Here is a 16,095-nt window from a genome sequence, read left to right on the forward strand (position 1 = left end):
GTGTGGTAGCGACCTAACCTAACCTAACCTAACCTTGAGCCTGTTGATGGAACATGCTCTGTGTGTGTGTGTTCACTTAGTTGTATTCACCTAGTTGTACTTGGAAGGGAGCTCTGCTCTTTCGGCCCGCCTCTCAACTGTTAATCAGCCGTTACTAACTAGTGTGTGTGTGTGGGGGGGGGGGGGGGTGTACTCGCCTAGTTGTACTCACCTAGTTGTGTTTGCGGGGGTTGAGCTCTGGCTCTTTGGTCCCGCCTCTCAACCGTCAATCAACAGGTGTACAGATTCCTGAGCCTATTGGGCTCTATCATATCTACACTTGAAACTGTGTATGGAGTCAGCCTCCACCACATCACTTCCTAATGCATTCCATTTGTCAACCACTCTGACACTAAAAAAGTTCTTTCTAATATCTCTGTGGCTCATTTGGGCACTCAGTTTCCACCTGTGTCCCCTTGTGCGTGTTCCCCTTGTGTTAAATAGACTGTCTTTATCTACCCTATCAATTCCCTTCAGAATCTTGAATGTGGTGATCATGTCCCCCCTAACTCTTCTGTCTTCCAGCGAAGTGAGGTTTAATTCCCGTAGTCTCTCCTCGTAGCTCATACCTCTCAGCTCGGGTACTAGTCTGGTGGCAAACCTTTGAACCTTTTCCAGTTTAGTCTTATGCTTGACTAGATATGGACTCCATGCTGGGGCTGCATACTCCAGGATTGGTCTGACATGTGTGGTATACAAAGTTCTGAATGATTCTTTACACAAGTTTCTGAATGCCGTTCGTATGTTGGCCAGCCTGGCATATGCCGCTGATGTTATCCTCTTGATATGGGCTGCAGGAGACAGGTCTGGCGTGATATCAACCCCCAAGTCTTTTTCCTTCTCTGACTCCTGAAGAATTTCCTCTCCCAGATGATACCTTGTATCTGGCCTCCTGCTCCCTACACCTATCTTCATTACATTACATTTGGTTGGGTTAAACTCTAACAACCAGTTGTTCGACCATTCCTTCAGCTTGTCTAGGTCTTCTTGAAGCCTCAAACAGTCCTCTTCTGTTTTAATCCTTCTCATAATTTTAGCATCGTCCGCAAACATTGAGAGAAATGAATCGATACCCTCCGGTGAGTGTGCGTGCGTGCATGTGTGTGCGCGCGCGCGTCCGAATATCTATAACATTACGGTATAATTACTTCATATCAATCCTTCAAATTTTATTCTCGTCACTATTATTTGATGCTGTTTGTTCTGGCAATTCTCACCGCGGTAATTGGAAGCTGTGTTTCCTATGGCTGTCAACCTCTTCACTGCACCATAACTCTAAATCTCAAATCTGAACTATTCGGTGTATAATTTTAATGACCACAGGATATGCTGTTATTACGGCTTTCATATAAATAATATACCGAGTTATTGTGCAGACTAACTCGACCATTACTGTGCAACTATAAAGAAGGTTTTTAATTGTATTTACCTGGTTTCTGTCTCTAGTTATTTCTGACGTCTGAAACATCTTCATGAAAGCAAATTGACGATGTTTTTTAACTGCTGGGTACCAATTTGGTCTTTGTAAACAGCTGGGCACCAATTTGGTCTTTGTAAACAGCTCGGCACCAATTTAGTCTTTGTAAACAGCTGGGGCACCAATTTGGTCTTTGTAAACAGCTCGGCACCAATTTAGTCTTTGTAAACAGCTGGGGCACCAATTTGGTCTTTGTAAACAGCTGGGCACCAATTTAGTCTTTGTAAACAGCTGGGGCACCAATTTTAGTCTTTGTAAACAGCTGGGCACCAATTTAGTCTTTGTAAACAGCTGGGCACCAATTTAGTCTTTGTAAACAGCTGGGGCACCAATTTTAGTCTTTGTAAACAGCTGGGGCACCAATTTAGTCTTTGTAAACAGCTGGGGCACCAATTTTAGTCTTTGTAAACAGCTGGGCACCAATTTGGTCTTTGTAAACAGCTGGGTACCAATTTGGTCTTTGTAAACAGCTGGGTACCAATTTGGTCTTTGTAAACAGCTGGGTACCAATTTGGTCTTTGTAAACAGCTGGGCACCAATTTGGTCTTTGTAAACAGCTGGGGCACCAATTTGGTCTTTATAAACAGCTGGGCACCAATTTGGTCTTTATAAACAGCTGGGCACCAATTTGGTCTTTATAAACAGCTGGGCACCAATTTGGTCTTTGTAAACAGCTGTTCACCAATTTAGTCTTTGTAAACAGCTGGGCACCAATTTAGTCTTTGTAAACACCTGGGCACCAATTTAGTCTTTGTAAACAGCTGGGCACCAATTTTAGTCTTTGTAAACAGCTGGGGCACCAATTTAGTCTTTGTAAACAGCTGGGGCACCAATTTAGTCTTTGTAAACAGCTGGGTACCAATTTAGTCTTTGTAAACAGCTGGGGCACCAATTTTAGCCTTTGTAAACAGCTGGGGCACCAATTTAGTCTTTGTAAACAGCTGGGTACCAATTTAGTCTTTGTAAACAGCTGGGGCACCAATTTTAGTCTTTGTAAACAGCTGGGGCACCAATTTAGTCTTTGTAAACAGCTGGGTACCAATTTAGTCTTTGTAAACAGCTGGGGCACCAATTTTAGTCTTTGTAAACAGCTGGGGTACCAATTTAGTCTTTGTAAACAGCTGGGTACCAATTTAGTCTTTGTAAACAGCTGGGGCACCAATTTAGTCTTTGTAAACAGCTGGGCACCAATTTAGTCTTTGTAAACAGCTGGGTACCAATTTAGTCTTTGTAAACAGCTGGGGCACCAATTTAGTCTTTGTAAACAGCTGGGGCACCAATTTTAGTCTTTGTAAACAGCTGGGGCACCAATTTAGTCTTTGTAAACAGCTGGGGCACCAATTTAGTCTTTGTAAACAGCTGGGCACCAATTTTAGTCTTCGTTTCTGACACTCTAAAATTTAAATAATTTATATATGTGCAGTTATACAATTTGCCTGCACGACATTATTCCACGATACGAAGCATATTTGATATAATGTTGTAAATAGTTAGTGTATGTGATATATTTCCTGTGTATATCAGCTGTTGACTGCGATGGTTCCTCTCTTAGCCCAGCCTTTCCTGATCAATGAGGCTGTTTGTCTTTGGAGCCTGCACGGCAACATGGTCATCACTGCATAAAATTATCTTAAACGGTCAGGCTGTCTTACGGCAGCTTTATGGAGCCTGAATTTAATTAGTAAGGTAATTACTAAACATGCTAAGTCAGTATTACTACATAGCACTTGGAAGGGACAAGGTGCTGGGAGGGGTAGCAATGCTGCTCCACCATTGGACCATCGGAGATCGAACACAGACCTGCAAGAAAAGCGTAACAGTTGCTCCAAGTGTTCGTAATTATTGTTCGATATAAAATGATGACTCTTGAGTAAACAGCTTATCCCCAAAACAGGTTTATCAATTTTGAGAGTCTAGCGAGAGGCGTTGGGTGCTGTTAAAGGGAAAACTTCCTTAAATATTTCCGAAGAGTTTGTCAAAGCTTTACAGTAATGCCTTATTTGTGGTGCTGGGCGGAGCTACGTGCTTTAATATGCTCTTTACTTGCTCTTAACGAAGGCGTTGTTTAGCTCCTTGTGCTCGCGTTGGTAAGACGGCATCTGTCGTTTGTTTTATCTCCTTAATCTACCTGGCAGGATGGGTGCTAGGATCAGCACCTAGCGTCTCCCCAGCCAGCGTCAGGATGGGTGCTAGGATCAGCACCTAGCGTCTCCCCAGCCAGTGTCAGGATGGATGCTAGGATCAGCACCTAGCGTCTCCCCAGCCAGTGTCAGGATGGGTGCTAGGATCAGCACCTAGCGTCTCCCCAGCCAGTGGCAGGATGGATGCTAGGATCAGCACCTAGCGTCTCCCCAGCCAGTGGCAGGATGGGTGCTAGGATCAGCACCTAGCGTCTCCCCAGCCAGTGTCAGGATGGGTGCTAGGATCAGCACCTAGCGTCTCCCCCAGCCAGTGTCAGGATGGCTGCTAGGATCAGCACCTAGCGTCTCCCCAGGTGTCCGTTGATGCATGCTGGGAGGTGGTTGTGCGCGCTATTCTACCCACGCGGTGAATGCATGTTGGCGGGAACCCACTGAGAGGATTATAGGATTGAAAGAGCCAGGTCAGAATATTGTGTGAACTTTAATATATTCTGGTGTCCCGTGTTCTGGTGGGGGGGGGGGTGTCGCGTGTTCTGGGGGGGGTGTGTGTCCCGTGTTCTGGGGGGGAGGGGTGTGTCCCGTGTTCTGGGGGGGGGGAGGGGCGTGTCCCGTGTTCTGGGGGGGGGAGGGGGTGTGTCGCGTGTTCTGGGGGGGGGGGGGTGTCGCGTGTTCTGGGACGGGGGGTGTCGCGTGTTCTGGTGGGGGGGGGGGGGTGTCGCGTGTTCTGGGGGTGTGTGTCGCGTGTTCTGGGTGGGGGGTGTCGCGTGTTCTGGGAGGGGGTGTGTGTCGCGTGTTCTGGGAGGGGGGGGTGTCGCGTGTTCTGGGGGAGGGGTGTGTCGCGTGTTCTGGGAGGGGGGTGTGTCGCGTGTTCTGGGAGGGGGAGTGTCGCGTGTTCTGGGAGGGGGGTGTGTCGCGTGTTCTGGGAGGGGGAGTGTCGCGTGTTCTGGGAGGGGGAGTGTCGCGTGTTCTGGGGGGGGGTGTGTCGCTTGTTCTGGGAAGGGGGTCGCGTGTTCTGGGAAGGGGTGTGTCGCGTGTTCTGGGAGGGGGGTCGCGTGTTCTGAGGGTGTGTGTCCCCCGTGTTGTGATGACGGGGTCTCAGAGTTACCATCTGGGAAGAGGGCTCCAGGCTTGACATGTGTCTTCAGTTGTACCTATTGAAACCAGGCAGTACAGAGATGGTTTAACTGTTAACTGGCTGTGGCAGATTGTTGTGTATGATGGCGGGCCCTTTGATTTAGTGCCGCCTTTTAATGATGGCCTAACAGCTCATTCACAGCTTGTTAAATACCACAGGTTGGGTGGAACTTGTTTTAATATTTGTATTATAGCAGAGGGCATGAAGCAGTAGTGTGTGTGTGTGTGTGTGTGTGTGTGTGTGTGTGTGTGTGTGTGTGTGTGTGTGTGTGTGTGTGTGTGTGTGTGTGTGTGTGTGTGTGTGTGTAGGACCGAGCTCTTAGCTCTTGGACCCTGCCATTATAACCATCGGTTGTCTAATATACTGACGACCTAATTTTTTCTTATAATATCTATTACACCTCTCTCTCCCCTACCCCCCCCATACCCCCCCTACCCCCCATACCCCCCCTACCCCTTGTCCTGCGTGTGCGCGCGCGCGTGTACACAGGAATTAACAGGACAGGTAAAGACGTACTATTTAACACGGGTGGTAAATAAAATACAGGACACGTGCGGAAGTTAAGCATCAAATGAACCACAGAGACAGTGGAAGGAATTTCAGTGTCAGAGTAGTTAACAGGTGGAATGTATTAGGCAGTGATGTGACGGAGGCTGACTCCATACATAGTTTCAAGTGTACATATGATAGAGCCCAGTAGGCTCAAGAATCTGTACATCAGTTGATTGACGGTTGTGAGACGGGACCAAAGAGCCTAAGCTCAACCTCCACATGTACAGTTAGCTTAGCTTAACTAGGCGAGAGTATGCTTATGTATACTGTGCTTGAGTATGCTTATGTATACATGCTCAGAAACGTGTTCATGAGTAGACTCACTTAGCGTCACTCATCCCTTCACTCAAAGAAGTTGCATTCAACTGAACTAGTGGAGAGTAATATTCTGGTGTGCCGTGGTAGCCTACATGTGTCGTGAACTAGGAGACATGATCGCAACATTGACGATACTCAATACTTAAGTTAAGTGAGAGGACTTGGGTGAGAGTTGAGTCTAGTTGGTATATAATGAAGTGTATGTGTGTAAGGGCAGTGTGGGTTGTTTTAGGAAGATGGTGAACATCATGTTACTTCACTACATGATGTTCTTTCATCATGTCAACTTGATGAGAGAACATCTCTACCCGTCGCGTTAGGGAGCCGGTCGGCCGAGCGGACAGCACGCTGGACTTGTGATCCTGTGGTCCTGGGTTCGATCCCAGGCGCCGGCGAGAAACATCGGGCAGAGTTTCTTTCACCCTATGCCCCTGTTACTTAGCAGTAAAATAGGTACCTGGGTGTTAGTCAACTGTCACGGGCTGCTTCCTGGGGGGTGGAGGCCTGGTTGAGGACCGGGCCGCGGGGACACTAAAAAAAAAGTCCCGAAATCATCTCAAGATAGATAAGAAGATAACCCATCAACATCGATGTCTATACTTAATTCCATTTTCCCCTTTCCTTTCTACGTACATGTTACCCTCAGTTTGAATTACTTTACCATTCTCCCTCTCCTGTTCCATCGTCGTTACTTTGGCCATTCTCTTTCCCACGTTAATTCACCCTCTCCCCCACTTCCCATTCTCTTACTTTCACTATGACCCGGAACTCGTTACAGAAAACGGGTTATTTTATGGGTAGACTCGCATGTCTTCTCTACAATAGTTCGCTTGACTGATCCCTTTCCCATAGGCTGGGACAGGTAAGCTGTTAGACTTAAGGAGGTTCTACCCTAGGCTGAAGGGTAGAACTGACCTTCATGACGCCATCCACAACAGTTGCCTAACTCCCAGGTACCTATTTACAACTCGGTGAATACTGACGGATTCAACCGATAGTGCAACAGTAATCAGTCATTTAATTTTGTTTCAGGTGTGTAAGTCGGGGTTATTCAAACCTTTTTGGCAGTAAATAGTTGGCCCAACATGTAATTCATTATGCAGGCTCGACATGTAAATCTCTCCGTAGATTTACAGTCTGCTGTAAATGACAATTTTATTTATGAATGGAAATTATTGCTAATCGGTTATAAAGGAAAAACATTTTGCATCAATTATTTGTTTGTTGAAAGATGTGAATAACCCGACCTACATAGAAAATGTTTGTGGGGCGTTTCGGTCTTTGCCAAGTCTCATCTTGATGGACCGAAACGTTGACACCTCTCGGGCACATTCTGACTTACAGCCAGAGTCAGTCTTGACCGACGGCCTTGTAGCCAGTCAGTCTTATGCACCTGTGTGGCTATTGCCACCTGTGCTGCTATACACACCTGTGCGGCTGTACACACACCTGTGCGGCTATACACACCTGTGCGGCTGTATACACCTGTGTGCGGCTATACACACCTGTGCTGCTATACACACCTGTGCGGCTGTACACACCTGCGCGCGGCTGTACACACCTGTGCGCGGCTATACACACCTGCGCGCGGCTATACACACCTGTGCGCGGCTATACACACCTGTGCGCGGCTATACACACCTGTGTGCGGCTGTACACACCTGTGCGGCTATACATCTCTAACCTGTAACATAATTTTAGGTTCGTTAGTGCTCTTGTGATGGTCATGAAGTGCGATTATGTCTAGCATGTGAAGCTCTTCAACAACTCGAGCGGAATAATTCATCCCATGTTTATTTACTCACCAAAATAGGGAGCTTTTTCAATGCAAATAATTCATAATGATTTAAATATTGCATATTAATTCCCAAACTAATTTCTGATTCATTTTTGTCATTTGTAGTGCACAGAGCTAAATGATTTTAAGTGATTTTTGGTAACGTAGGTTCAAGAGTTAATTTTGGTAACGTAGGTTCAGGAGTTAATTTTGGTAACGTAGGTTCAAGAGGTAATTTTGGTAACGTAGGTTCAAGAGTTAATTTTGGGTTTCCTACATAGGTTCAAGAGTTAATTTTGGTAACGTTGGTTCAAGAGTTAATTTTGGTAACGTAGGTTCAAGAGTTAATTTTGGTAACGTAGGTTCAAGAGTTAATTTTGGTAACGTAGGTTCAAGAGTTAATTTTGGTAACGTAGGTTCAAGAGTTAATTTTGGTAACGTAGGTTCAAGAGTTAATTTTGGTAACGTAGGTTCAAGAGTTAATTTTGGTAACGTAGGTTCAAGAGTTAATTTTGGTAACGTAGGTTCAAGAGTTAATTTTGGGTTTCCTACATAGGTTCAAGAGTTAATTTTGGTAACGTAGGTTCAAGAGTTAATTTTGGTAACGTAGATTCAAGAGTTAATTTTGGGTTTCCTACATAGGTTCAAGAGTTAATTTTGGTAACGTAGGTTCAAGAGTTAATTTTGGTAACGTAGGTTCAAGAGTTAATTTTGGGTTTCCTACATAGGTTCAAGAGTTAATTTTGGGTTTCCTACATTTGAGTGTGTTTAGCGTATAGTTACGTCTAATACTTAATAGCGTATATTTACGGTGGGTTTTTGTAATGTATATTAAATAGTGATTTCTTTGTTTCAGCCCCGGCACTCTGCCAAACTGCTAGGAGTGCTCCGGCAGATGCCCAACCGCTCTGGCCCTGATGTCTTCTTCTCCTTCCCTGGCAAGAAGGGCTCGGTGAGTAGACGACTTCTCTTCTCAGCGGGCGTAGGGTGAAGACTTTCAATAGGTGTTTTACAGCCAGGGTCTTAATTACTGCTGGGTGCACAGGGGCGAACACTGGCGCATTGGTATCTTTTGTCGTCGTGCCTCTGGCCAGTGATCGAACCCCGACCATATTGCCTTCATCCATCTATCCCTGCTTCATTATCCATCCTTGCCTCCCTTCATTGTCCCCTCCTGCCTCCCTTCTCTCGCCCGTCTTGTCTTCCCTTTCTCCCAATCTTACTTTCTCCCCCCCCCCTCCTCTCCCCCTTCGTACTTCCCCCTCTCCCCCCATCTTACCTCCCTCCTCCCTCTCTCTCCCCTCTCCGCCACCCTCGTATTTCCCCTCACCTGTCACCGCCAACCCTCAACATAACCCTTGCAATCTTGCAGCCTCGACCACGCTAAAATATAAATGTGGAAGTCATTGCTAGCGGGTGTTGCAGCAAATGGTATGTCGTCCTGGTCATGGCAGGGATGTAATTGTTTAGCATTGGCCAGTAGTTATTACTCTAGGCTTTACGGTGTACGAGTATTAGAATGTGGGCTAGTTTAGGCCTTATTTAGGCCTCGCACAACTAGCCCCAAACATCGGCTTACGTTGTGACATCAATTTAAGGCACCTAAAATGGAAATTGCAGGAAATGCCGTTATATCGGGGCGATTCCCAGGAAGTTGTGTAAATAAATAGTCAGGCAAATGACCTCTTGCGCATGTGTCATGTTTGACCTAAACCGGCAAATGTTGGGGACACGAGAGACATCTCCCGTCACGCAGGGCGCAGTCGCACCTCCACAGATCTCCAGTATCATCTATTGATACTGGTAATGGCTCAAAAGGGCCACCACTTACGGGCTATTCATGCCCGTGCCACCTTTTGGGTGGCTTAATCTTCATCAGTCAAACGGTGGGGACCTATTGGAAAACACCCTTTACCTTATTGTCACGAAGTGATGAACTAGTTAGGAGCCACAGTGCTTACAGACACAGGTTACTCACATGACAACATAATCAAAGTTGGCTGTTGTTGTTGTTGTTATAGATTCAGCTACTCGGAACAAGTTCCAAGTAGCACGGGATATGGTGAGCCCGTAACTTACCTGGCACAGGAGCGGGGCCAGTAGCACGGGCTATGGTGAGCCCGTGGTGGACTTACCTGGCACAGGAGCGGTGCTGAATGCAAAGTTGACGCTAGCATGGGCACTAGTACTGTGCGGACAGTCTTATACCACAGAGGTGGAGGAGAATTAAGCAGACTCAATTTTACTAGTAAATTAACTAGCCTCGCAGAAATAAGCTGAGAAGAAGAGATAAATAAGGAAATCTAAATCAGTGTTTCAAGGAAATAGGCAAGGTAGCACTACATATATCCCACTAAGAACAAAATTGGAACGAAAACGGCGTCCCCTCTCTAGGCGAAGAAAGAGAAATTACGGAACTACTCTACCACATGACCGACGGGGGAGGTTATCTCTCTCTCCTAAGAGAGTTATCTCTCCTAAGTTATCTCTCTCTTCCTAAGGGAAGTTTATGTAGAGAAATAACAATTATCGAGCAAAAACAACAGAAAGCATAAATTCCAGGAGAGAGAAAAAGAGCAAAAGGCCATCAGTGAAATAGAGAGAAATACAAAATACTTATTTTTTGCAAAAATCTATACCATAAATTACATCTAACATTGAGCCCCTACACAAGGGTTATCTTGAGGTTATCTTGAGATGATTTCGGGGCTTTTTTTTTTTAGTGTCCCCGCGGCCCGGTCCTCGACCAGGCCTCCACCCCCAGGAAGCAGCCCGTGACAGCTGACTAACACCCAGGTACCTATTTTACTGCTAGGTAACAGGGGCATAGGGTGAAAGAAACTCTGCCCAGTGTTTCTCGCCGGCGCCTGGGATCGAACCCAGGACCACAGGATCACAAGTCCAGCGTGCTGTCCGCTAGGCCGACCGGCTCCCTGCTCGGCCGACCGAGGGTGGTGAAACTTTCACACGTGACAACAAAGAAATAAGTGAAATGTTGAGGATGCAGAACGAATCTGTTTTCAGTGACTCACTGAACGCTCTGTACACCGATAACACAGAGGAATTATTAATGAAAGTGATTCCAACATCTATCCATATATCAGACGTTGACCGTACTGGACTCAGTTAACTGACAGTTGAGAGGCGGGACCAAAGAGCCAGAGCTCAACCCTCGCAAGCAACATTAGGTGAGTACTTTGAGGTAGCAATAATCAACATGTTCATGCACTCCACACCAGGCCCTGATTCCTAGAATTCCCCAAAAATAACTTTGAGGCCCTAAATACCATTTGGAACGGAGCCTAGATACAGGTGTTATCCCAGACATACTTAAAACAGGAGAGATTGCATCACTTCTAAAGGAGGTAATATAGCAGGCACCAAAAATTATAGGCCAGTAGCACTAACATCACACATCATAAAATCTTTAAAAGTGTGTTGTAAGCCGACCTGTTGCCATTTATTTTAAATCGCACACACTAGTAAACTTTTACCCCCAACTGTCTTTGCTGGGGAAAGGTAGTTTTAATAATAAATGACTTACAAAGGTTTAGGAGTATTGAAACAATGACTAAAAGTTTAAACAGGTGTATTTAGGGAACACGGACAGGAAATAGTCAATACATGAACAATAAATAATGAAGCTGCAAGTTAACTGTTCCAGTCTAGGCAACTGGTGGTAATTAACACAATAACACAATATCCAACACCGACTTAACTACACAAGCAACATTAATTACACACTTGATCAACCAGCGTCTCTTTAGACCATAGAATGATTCACTATATAGTTGACCAATAAATTATCCTTTGATAATTATTCAAGTAATTATCACAGTCTGTTCACTAAAGAGAATCACTGCCTGACATATTAAACACTGCTTAACAGAAGAAAACAGTAAGGAACTACTTAACGGGAATTAGTAGTCCCGAAACAGTAGGTCCCACTCCCTAGTGGACCAAACTCTCACAAGTCAAGCCTGGCCTAGGACCAGGCTTGGGGAGTAGAACTACTCCCAGAACCCCATCCACCAGGTATCCACCAACCGACTACCTATTTAAGGAGCTGCAGAGCTGGGCTCCCAGACCCCTAGACAGTGTTGGCCTATCACTGTCTAACATCTTTCCTGCTAATCACAACTAAAACGTATCTCTGGCAAGTGTAGAACGGTCAGCTTTTACATTAATCCCATAAACAGTTAATTCTGCACAGTCTCCTTGCTGGCTGCCTTAACTAAAGATATTGGTGTTGGAAGTTCATACTTGGGCAGTCTCATCAGCCGACTGTTGGTACTGGTTGATTTTAAGTTAAATTTTCCTCAGAGGAAATCTGTTGACGATAATATTATTTCTAAAACATATTGATGGAGTGTGCTGGGTGGACTCCAATATAACAATCAGTATGCAAATAATACTGCTTGCAACATGTTTAAAACAGGACATACAGACTGAATTATATTCTATTGTTTTCAGAACAGCAATGTGTGCTTTTAGTTTAATTTGAATAAGCTTTTCAACTTCACTGTTGCACGTGCAACATGCAAATTAACTATCAATTGCACCATGCCTCGTTATGGTTGTTGTCGTTAGTTTAGGGGTGAGGACGACCAAGGGATCGGATGCACCCCGGCCTATCCTTTAAGGGTAAATTGCAAAGCCTAATGGCTAAAGGAACGTCGCTTGGTGGTGGAAACAAATGCGCCTTGCAGCGGGTAAATACTCTAATGGGCAGAAGATTGGGGAGCTCCAGGAGTCCCTCAGGAAGTCACACCTGCACAGCCGCACACAGAACACTGGTAGCTAAGCAAAAAACACGGCCCCTCTTCTAAAACGCATAATGTTTTCCAGTGTTCCCAGGTAGAGCAGAAGCCGGCCCCTACGACGCCCCCAGGGGCACACCGGGAGCTCACGACGCCCCCAGGGGGCACATCGGGAGCCCACAGCCTCATATGGGACATAGACAAGGCCACAAACTATAGTACTGTAACATCCTATCAAGAAGACACTAGGATTTTTATGAGAGTAGACACTAGAGAGAGGACACAGCAAACCTCCAAACTGATGTAAATCAGGTCTTCTAATTGACCACAGAAAATCGTATGATTTTTAATGACGAAGAGTTCCAGCTGAAGTGCTATGCTAAACCCGAAAAAAATAAAAATGGAAAACACAATGGAAAGAACAAGACATATACAAGATTTGGGAATAATCATGTCAGAAGACCGCGCTTTTAAAGCATACAATAGAACAGCTGTCACATCTGTAAGAAAAATGACAAGCTGGAATGACCCTGAATGTTGACAGATATAAATGTTATAACATTTGTGAATGGGCTGTGTATTTTATTTGGTGTTAATATTTTTGGTTCTGGAAGAGGGATGCAACTGTGTTCTGTCTGGTATTTGAGAGTTGGTGGTAGAATTTTGTCATTTCTAACTAATCTTCTTATCTTTCTCTTGACAAAAAAGCCTCATCGGTATGGAGGATTATGACTGCTTCAGTAATGGCTGTTCTGACATTCAGTTGATTTTGTTCGTCAGATTACTCTGATAAGAATTTTAGGCGTCAGGAATCAGTCATAGTATTTTAGTAATCAGAGGAATCATAGCATAGTCACAGTTATCAGTCATAACATTCGTTTTACTTAGTGAGCTTTTACACATATTTGGGTGGGAAAATATTCAATATTTACCTATATTGAGAGTATTCCAACATTTTATATGGTGCTGATATTTGCATATTCCATTAGCTCTAACTAAAAGCCCATATTTGCATATACCACATGAATAATATCAGCAGATATAAAATTTCTGTTTTTCTCTTGTCTTCACGTCTTCACCTAAATTTTGGGAGCCGGTCGGCCGAGCGGACAGCACACTGGACTTGTGATCCTGTGGTCTCGGGTTCGATCCCGGGCGCCGGCGAGAAACAATGGGAAGAGTTTCTTTCACCCTATGCCCCTGTTAGCTAGCAGTAAAATAGGTACCTGGGTGTTAGTAAGCCGTCACGGGCTGCTTCCTGGGGGTGGAGGCCTGGTCGAGGACCGGGCCGCGGGGACACTAAAGCCCCGAAATCATCTCAAGATAACGTGCTAGACTCTGCATTTCCTCTTGGATTTTAATTCTGGATGTATGTTCTCTGCCTCCCTTTGTGGCAGAGTGTATCTTGCATCTGTCCTCAAACATTTTTAACTTCCATCCTCTCTTCTTAAAAGTTCTGCCGTGTATCTGCTTATCAGTGATCACATAACTGGGCGTGGGCGCATCCGATCCCAGGATCATTAAATTTTTTTTAAATTTTGCCCCGAGGGGCGAGTTTATTGGGCAGCGCCACTCATCTTGTGAGTGAACATACCGCCATAGCAGAATGTACAACACTCCCCAATAGGAAGAAAACCCGCTGGGTTGTTCATCTTGTCACTTGTACCCAGACACAGCTGGGACTTGCTTAACTGTCTCAAGTGAACAGCTCCTCAAACAAGAAGATTAACATTTATCAACCCTTAAAAGCTTACGTTATCTTGCGGGTGCAAAATGGGGAAATCTTTTAAGAACAGTATCAACATTTGACAAAAAGTGTTTTCCTAACACAATTGAATTGAAAGTTTCCTCTCCTAACCTTTCCGAGTAGGCCGGACGACTCGAACAGAAAATGGGAGAGTACGTCACTTTTGTGAGTCGATTTCATATCAAATTACGTCCTCTTTTGGCCATAGCGCGCATACGAGCGAAAAGCGATGTTATTTTTTAAGTGGACGGGTTGATTTGGGGATGATCGTTGGTGGTGAACGGCTGTGGTGACTGCCACGGTGGTGACGACCTGGTGGTGGGGCGATACTGTTACCACCAATCATTCCCTTAATCCATATTGTTTATATATTAATATACGTGGCATGCTTTTTATTTCTTTTGGCAAGTTATCCTGATCGGTTTGTGACTAATTTGTCTAAACTCTATGTATTAGATATATTTCACTCATTGGAAATAAAAGGCCTATTTTATTTTATCTATTTTATTAGGCCTATTTTATTTTATCTATTTTATTAGGCCTATTGTCAAGTAACTGTCAAGCCTGGTCTTGGCCGGGCTGGGGGAGTAGGAGGACGTGTGAAACCCACTCCAGGTGTGTGTGTTTCGCACCTCTCCAGGTGTGTGTGTTTCGCACCTCTCCAGGTGTGTGTGTTTCGCACCTCTCCAGGTGTGTGTGTTTCGCACCTCTCCAGGTGTGTGTTTCGCACCTCTCCAGGTGTGTGTGTTTCGCACCTCTCCAGGTGTGTGTGTTTCGCACCTCTCCAGGTGTGTGTGTTTCGCACCTCTCCAGGTGTGTGTGTGTTTCGCACCTCTCCAGGTGTGTGTGTTTCGCACCTCTCCAGGTGTGTGTGTTTCGCACCTCTCCAGGTGTGTGTGTGTTTCGCACCTCTCCAGGTGTGTGTGTTTCGCACCTCTCCAGGTGTGTGTGTTTCGCACCTCTCCAGGTGTGTGTGTTTCGCACCTCTCCAGGTGTGTGTGTTTCGCACCTCTCCAGGTGTGTGTGTTTCGCACCTCTCCAGGTGTGTGTGTTTCGCACCTCTCCAGGTGTGTGTGTTTCGCACCTCTCCAGGTGTGTGTGTTTCGCACCTCTCCAGGTGTGTGTGTGTTTCGCACCTCTCCAGGTGTGTGTGTGTTTCGCACCTCTCCAGGTGTGTGTGTTTCGCACCTCTCCAGGTGTGTGTGTTTCGCACCTCTCCAGGTGTGTGTGTTTCGCACCTCTCCAGGTGTGTGTGTTTCGCACCTCTCCAGGTGTGTGTGTTTCGCACCTCTCCAGGTGTGTGTGTTTCGCACCTCTCCAGGTGTGTGTGTTTCGCACCTCTCCAGGTGTGTGTGTGTTTCGCACCTCTCCAGGTGTGTGTGTTTCGCACCTCTCCAGGTGTGTGTGTTTCGCACCTCTCCAGGTGTGTGTGTTTCGCACCTCTCCAGGTGTGTGTGTTTCGCACCTCTCCAGGTGTGTGTGTTTCGCACCTCTCCAGGTGTGTGTGTTTCGCACCTCTCCAGGTGTGTGTGTTTCGCACCTCTCCAGGTGTGTGTGTTTCGCACCTCTCCAGGTGTGTGTGTTTCGCACCTCTCCAGGTGTGTGTGTTTCGCACCTCTCCAGGTGTGTGTGTGTCGCACCTCTCCAGGTGTGTGTGTTTCGCACTTCTCCAGGTGTGTGTGTGTGTGTGTCGCACCTCTCACTCTCCCTCGCTCTCCTATACGATAATACACAACTTTTATTTACTTTATTTTTTAACAAGTTAATTAATATTTAAATACACTTTTTAATGATGCCGTAATGTTCAGCACTCGATGGACGGCTGTAATTTGTTGATGTTTCCACAGCGAGCAAAATATGTTGTTTGTCGTGGCGAATTTATGGCACTGGTGATACATGTTGATATTTTGTTCTGTTGTTCTATTACAAAATTAAAATCACAGTTTATTTCTCATTGTGTTGCGACACATTTTATGGGGTCATGAACTGTGTTTCTATATCACTTTAACGATCCGAGATGTTTAAATGTTTTATATGATAGCGGACGCTGGCTATCCTCTTTCACCTTGAAAGTATTAGAGGCTTCCAAACCTGCACATGGAAATATCTCCATGTGCAGGTTTGGTATCAGGAGGCCGGCATGGTTGCA

The 16,095-nt window shown here is 45.5% G+C and overlaps 1 protein-coding gene across 1 annotated transcript in view; it reads left to right on the forward strand.

Moving 5' to 3' along the window:
• Window positions 1-16,095, forward strand: part of LOC123760990 (neurobeachin-like) — a 217,667-nt gene that overhangs the window by 165,696 nt on the left and 35,876 nt on the right. The window contains exon 4 of the mRNA XM_045746799.2: window positions 8,296-8,391. Within this exon, the coding sequence (XP_045602755.2) occupies window positions 8,296-8,391 (96 nt within the window). The remainder of the gene's footprint in view (window positions 1-8,295; window positions 8,392-16,095) is intronic.

The sequence above is a fragment of the Procambarus clarkii genome, chromosome 41 (assembly GCF_040958095.1).
Source record: "Procambarus clarkii isolate CNS0578487 chromosome 41, FALCON_Pclarkii_2.0, whole genome shotgun sequence".
NCBI lineage: Eukaryota > Metazoa > Arthropoda > Malacostraca > Decapoda > Cambaridae > Procambarus > Procambarus clarkii.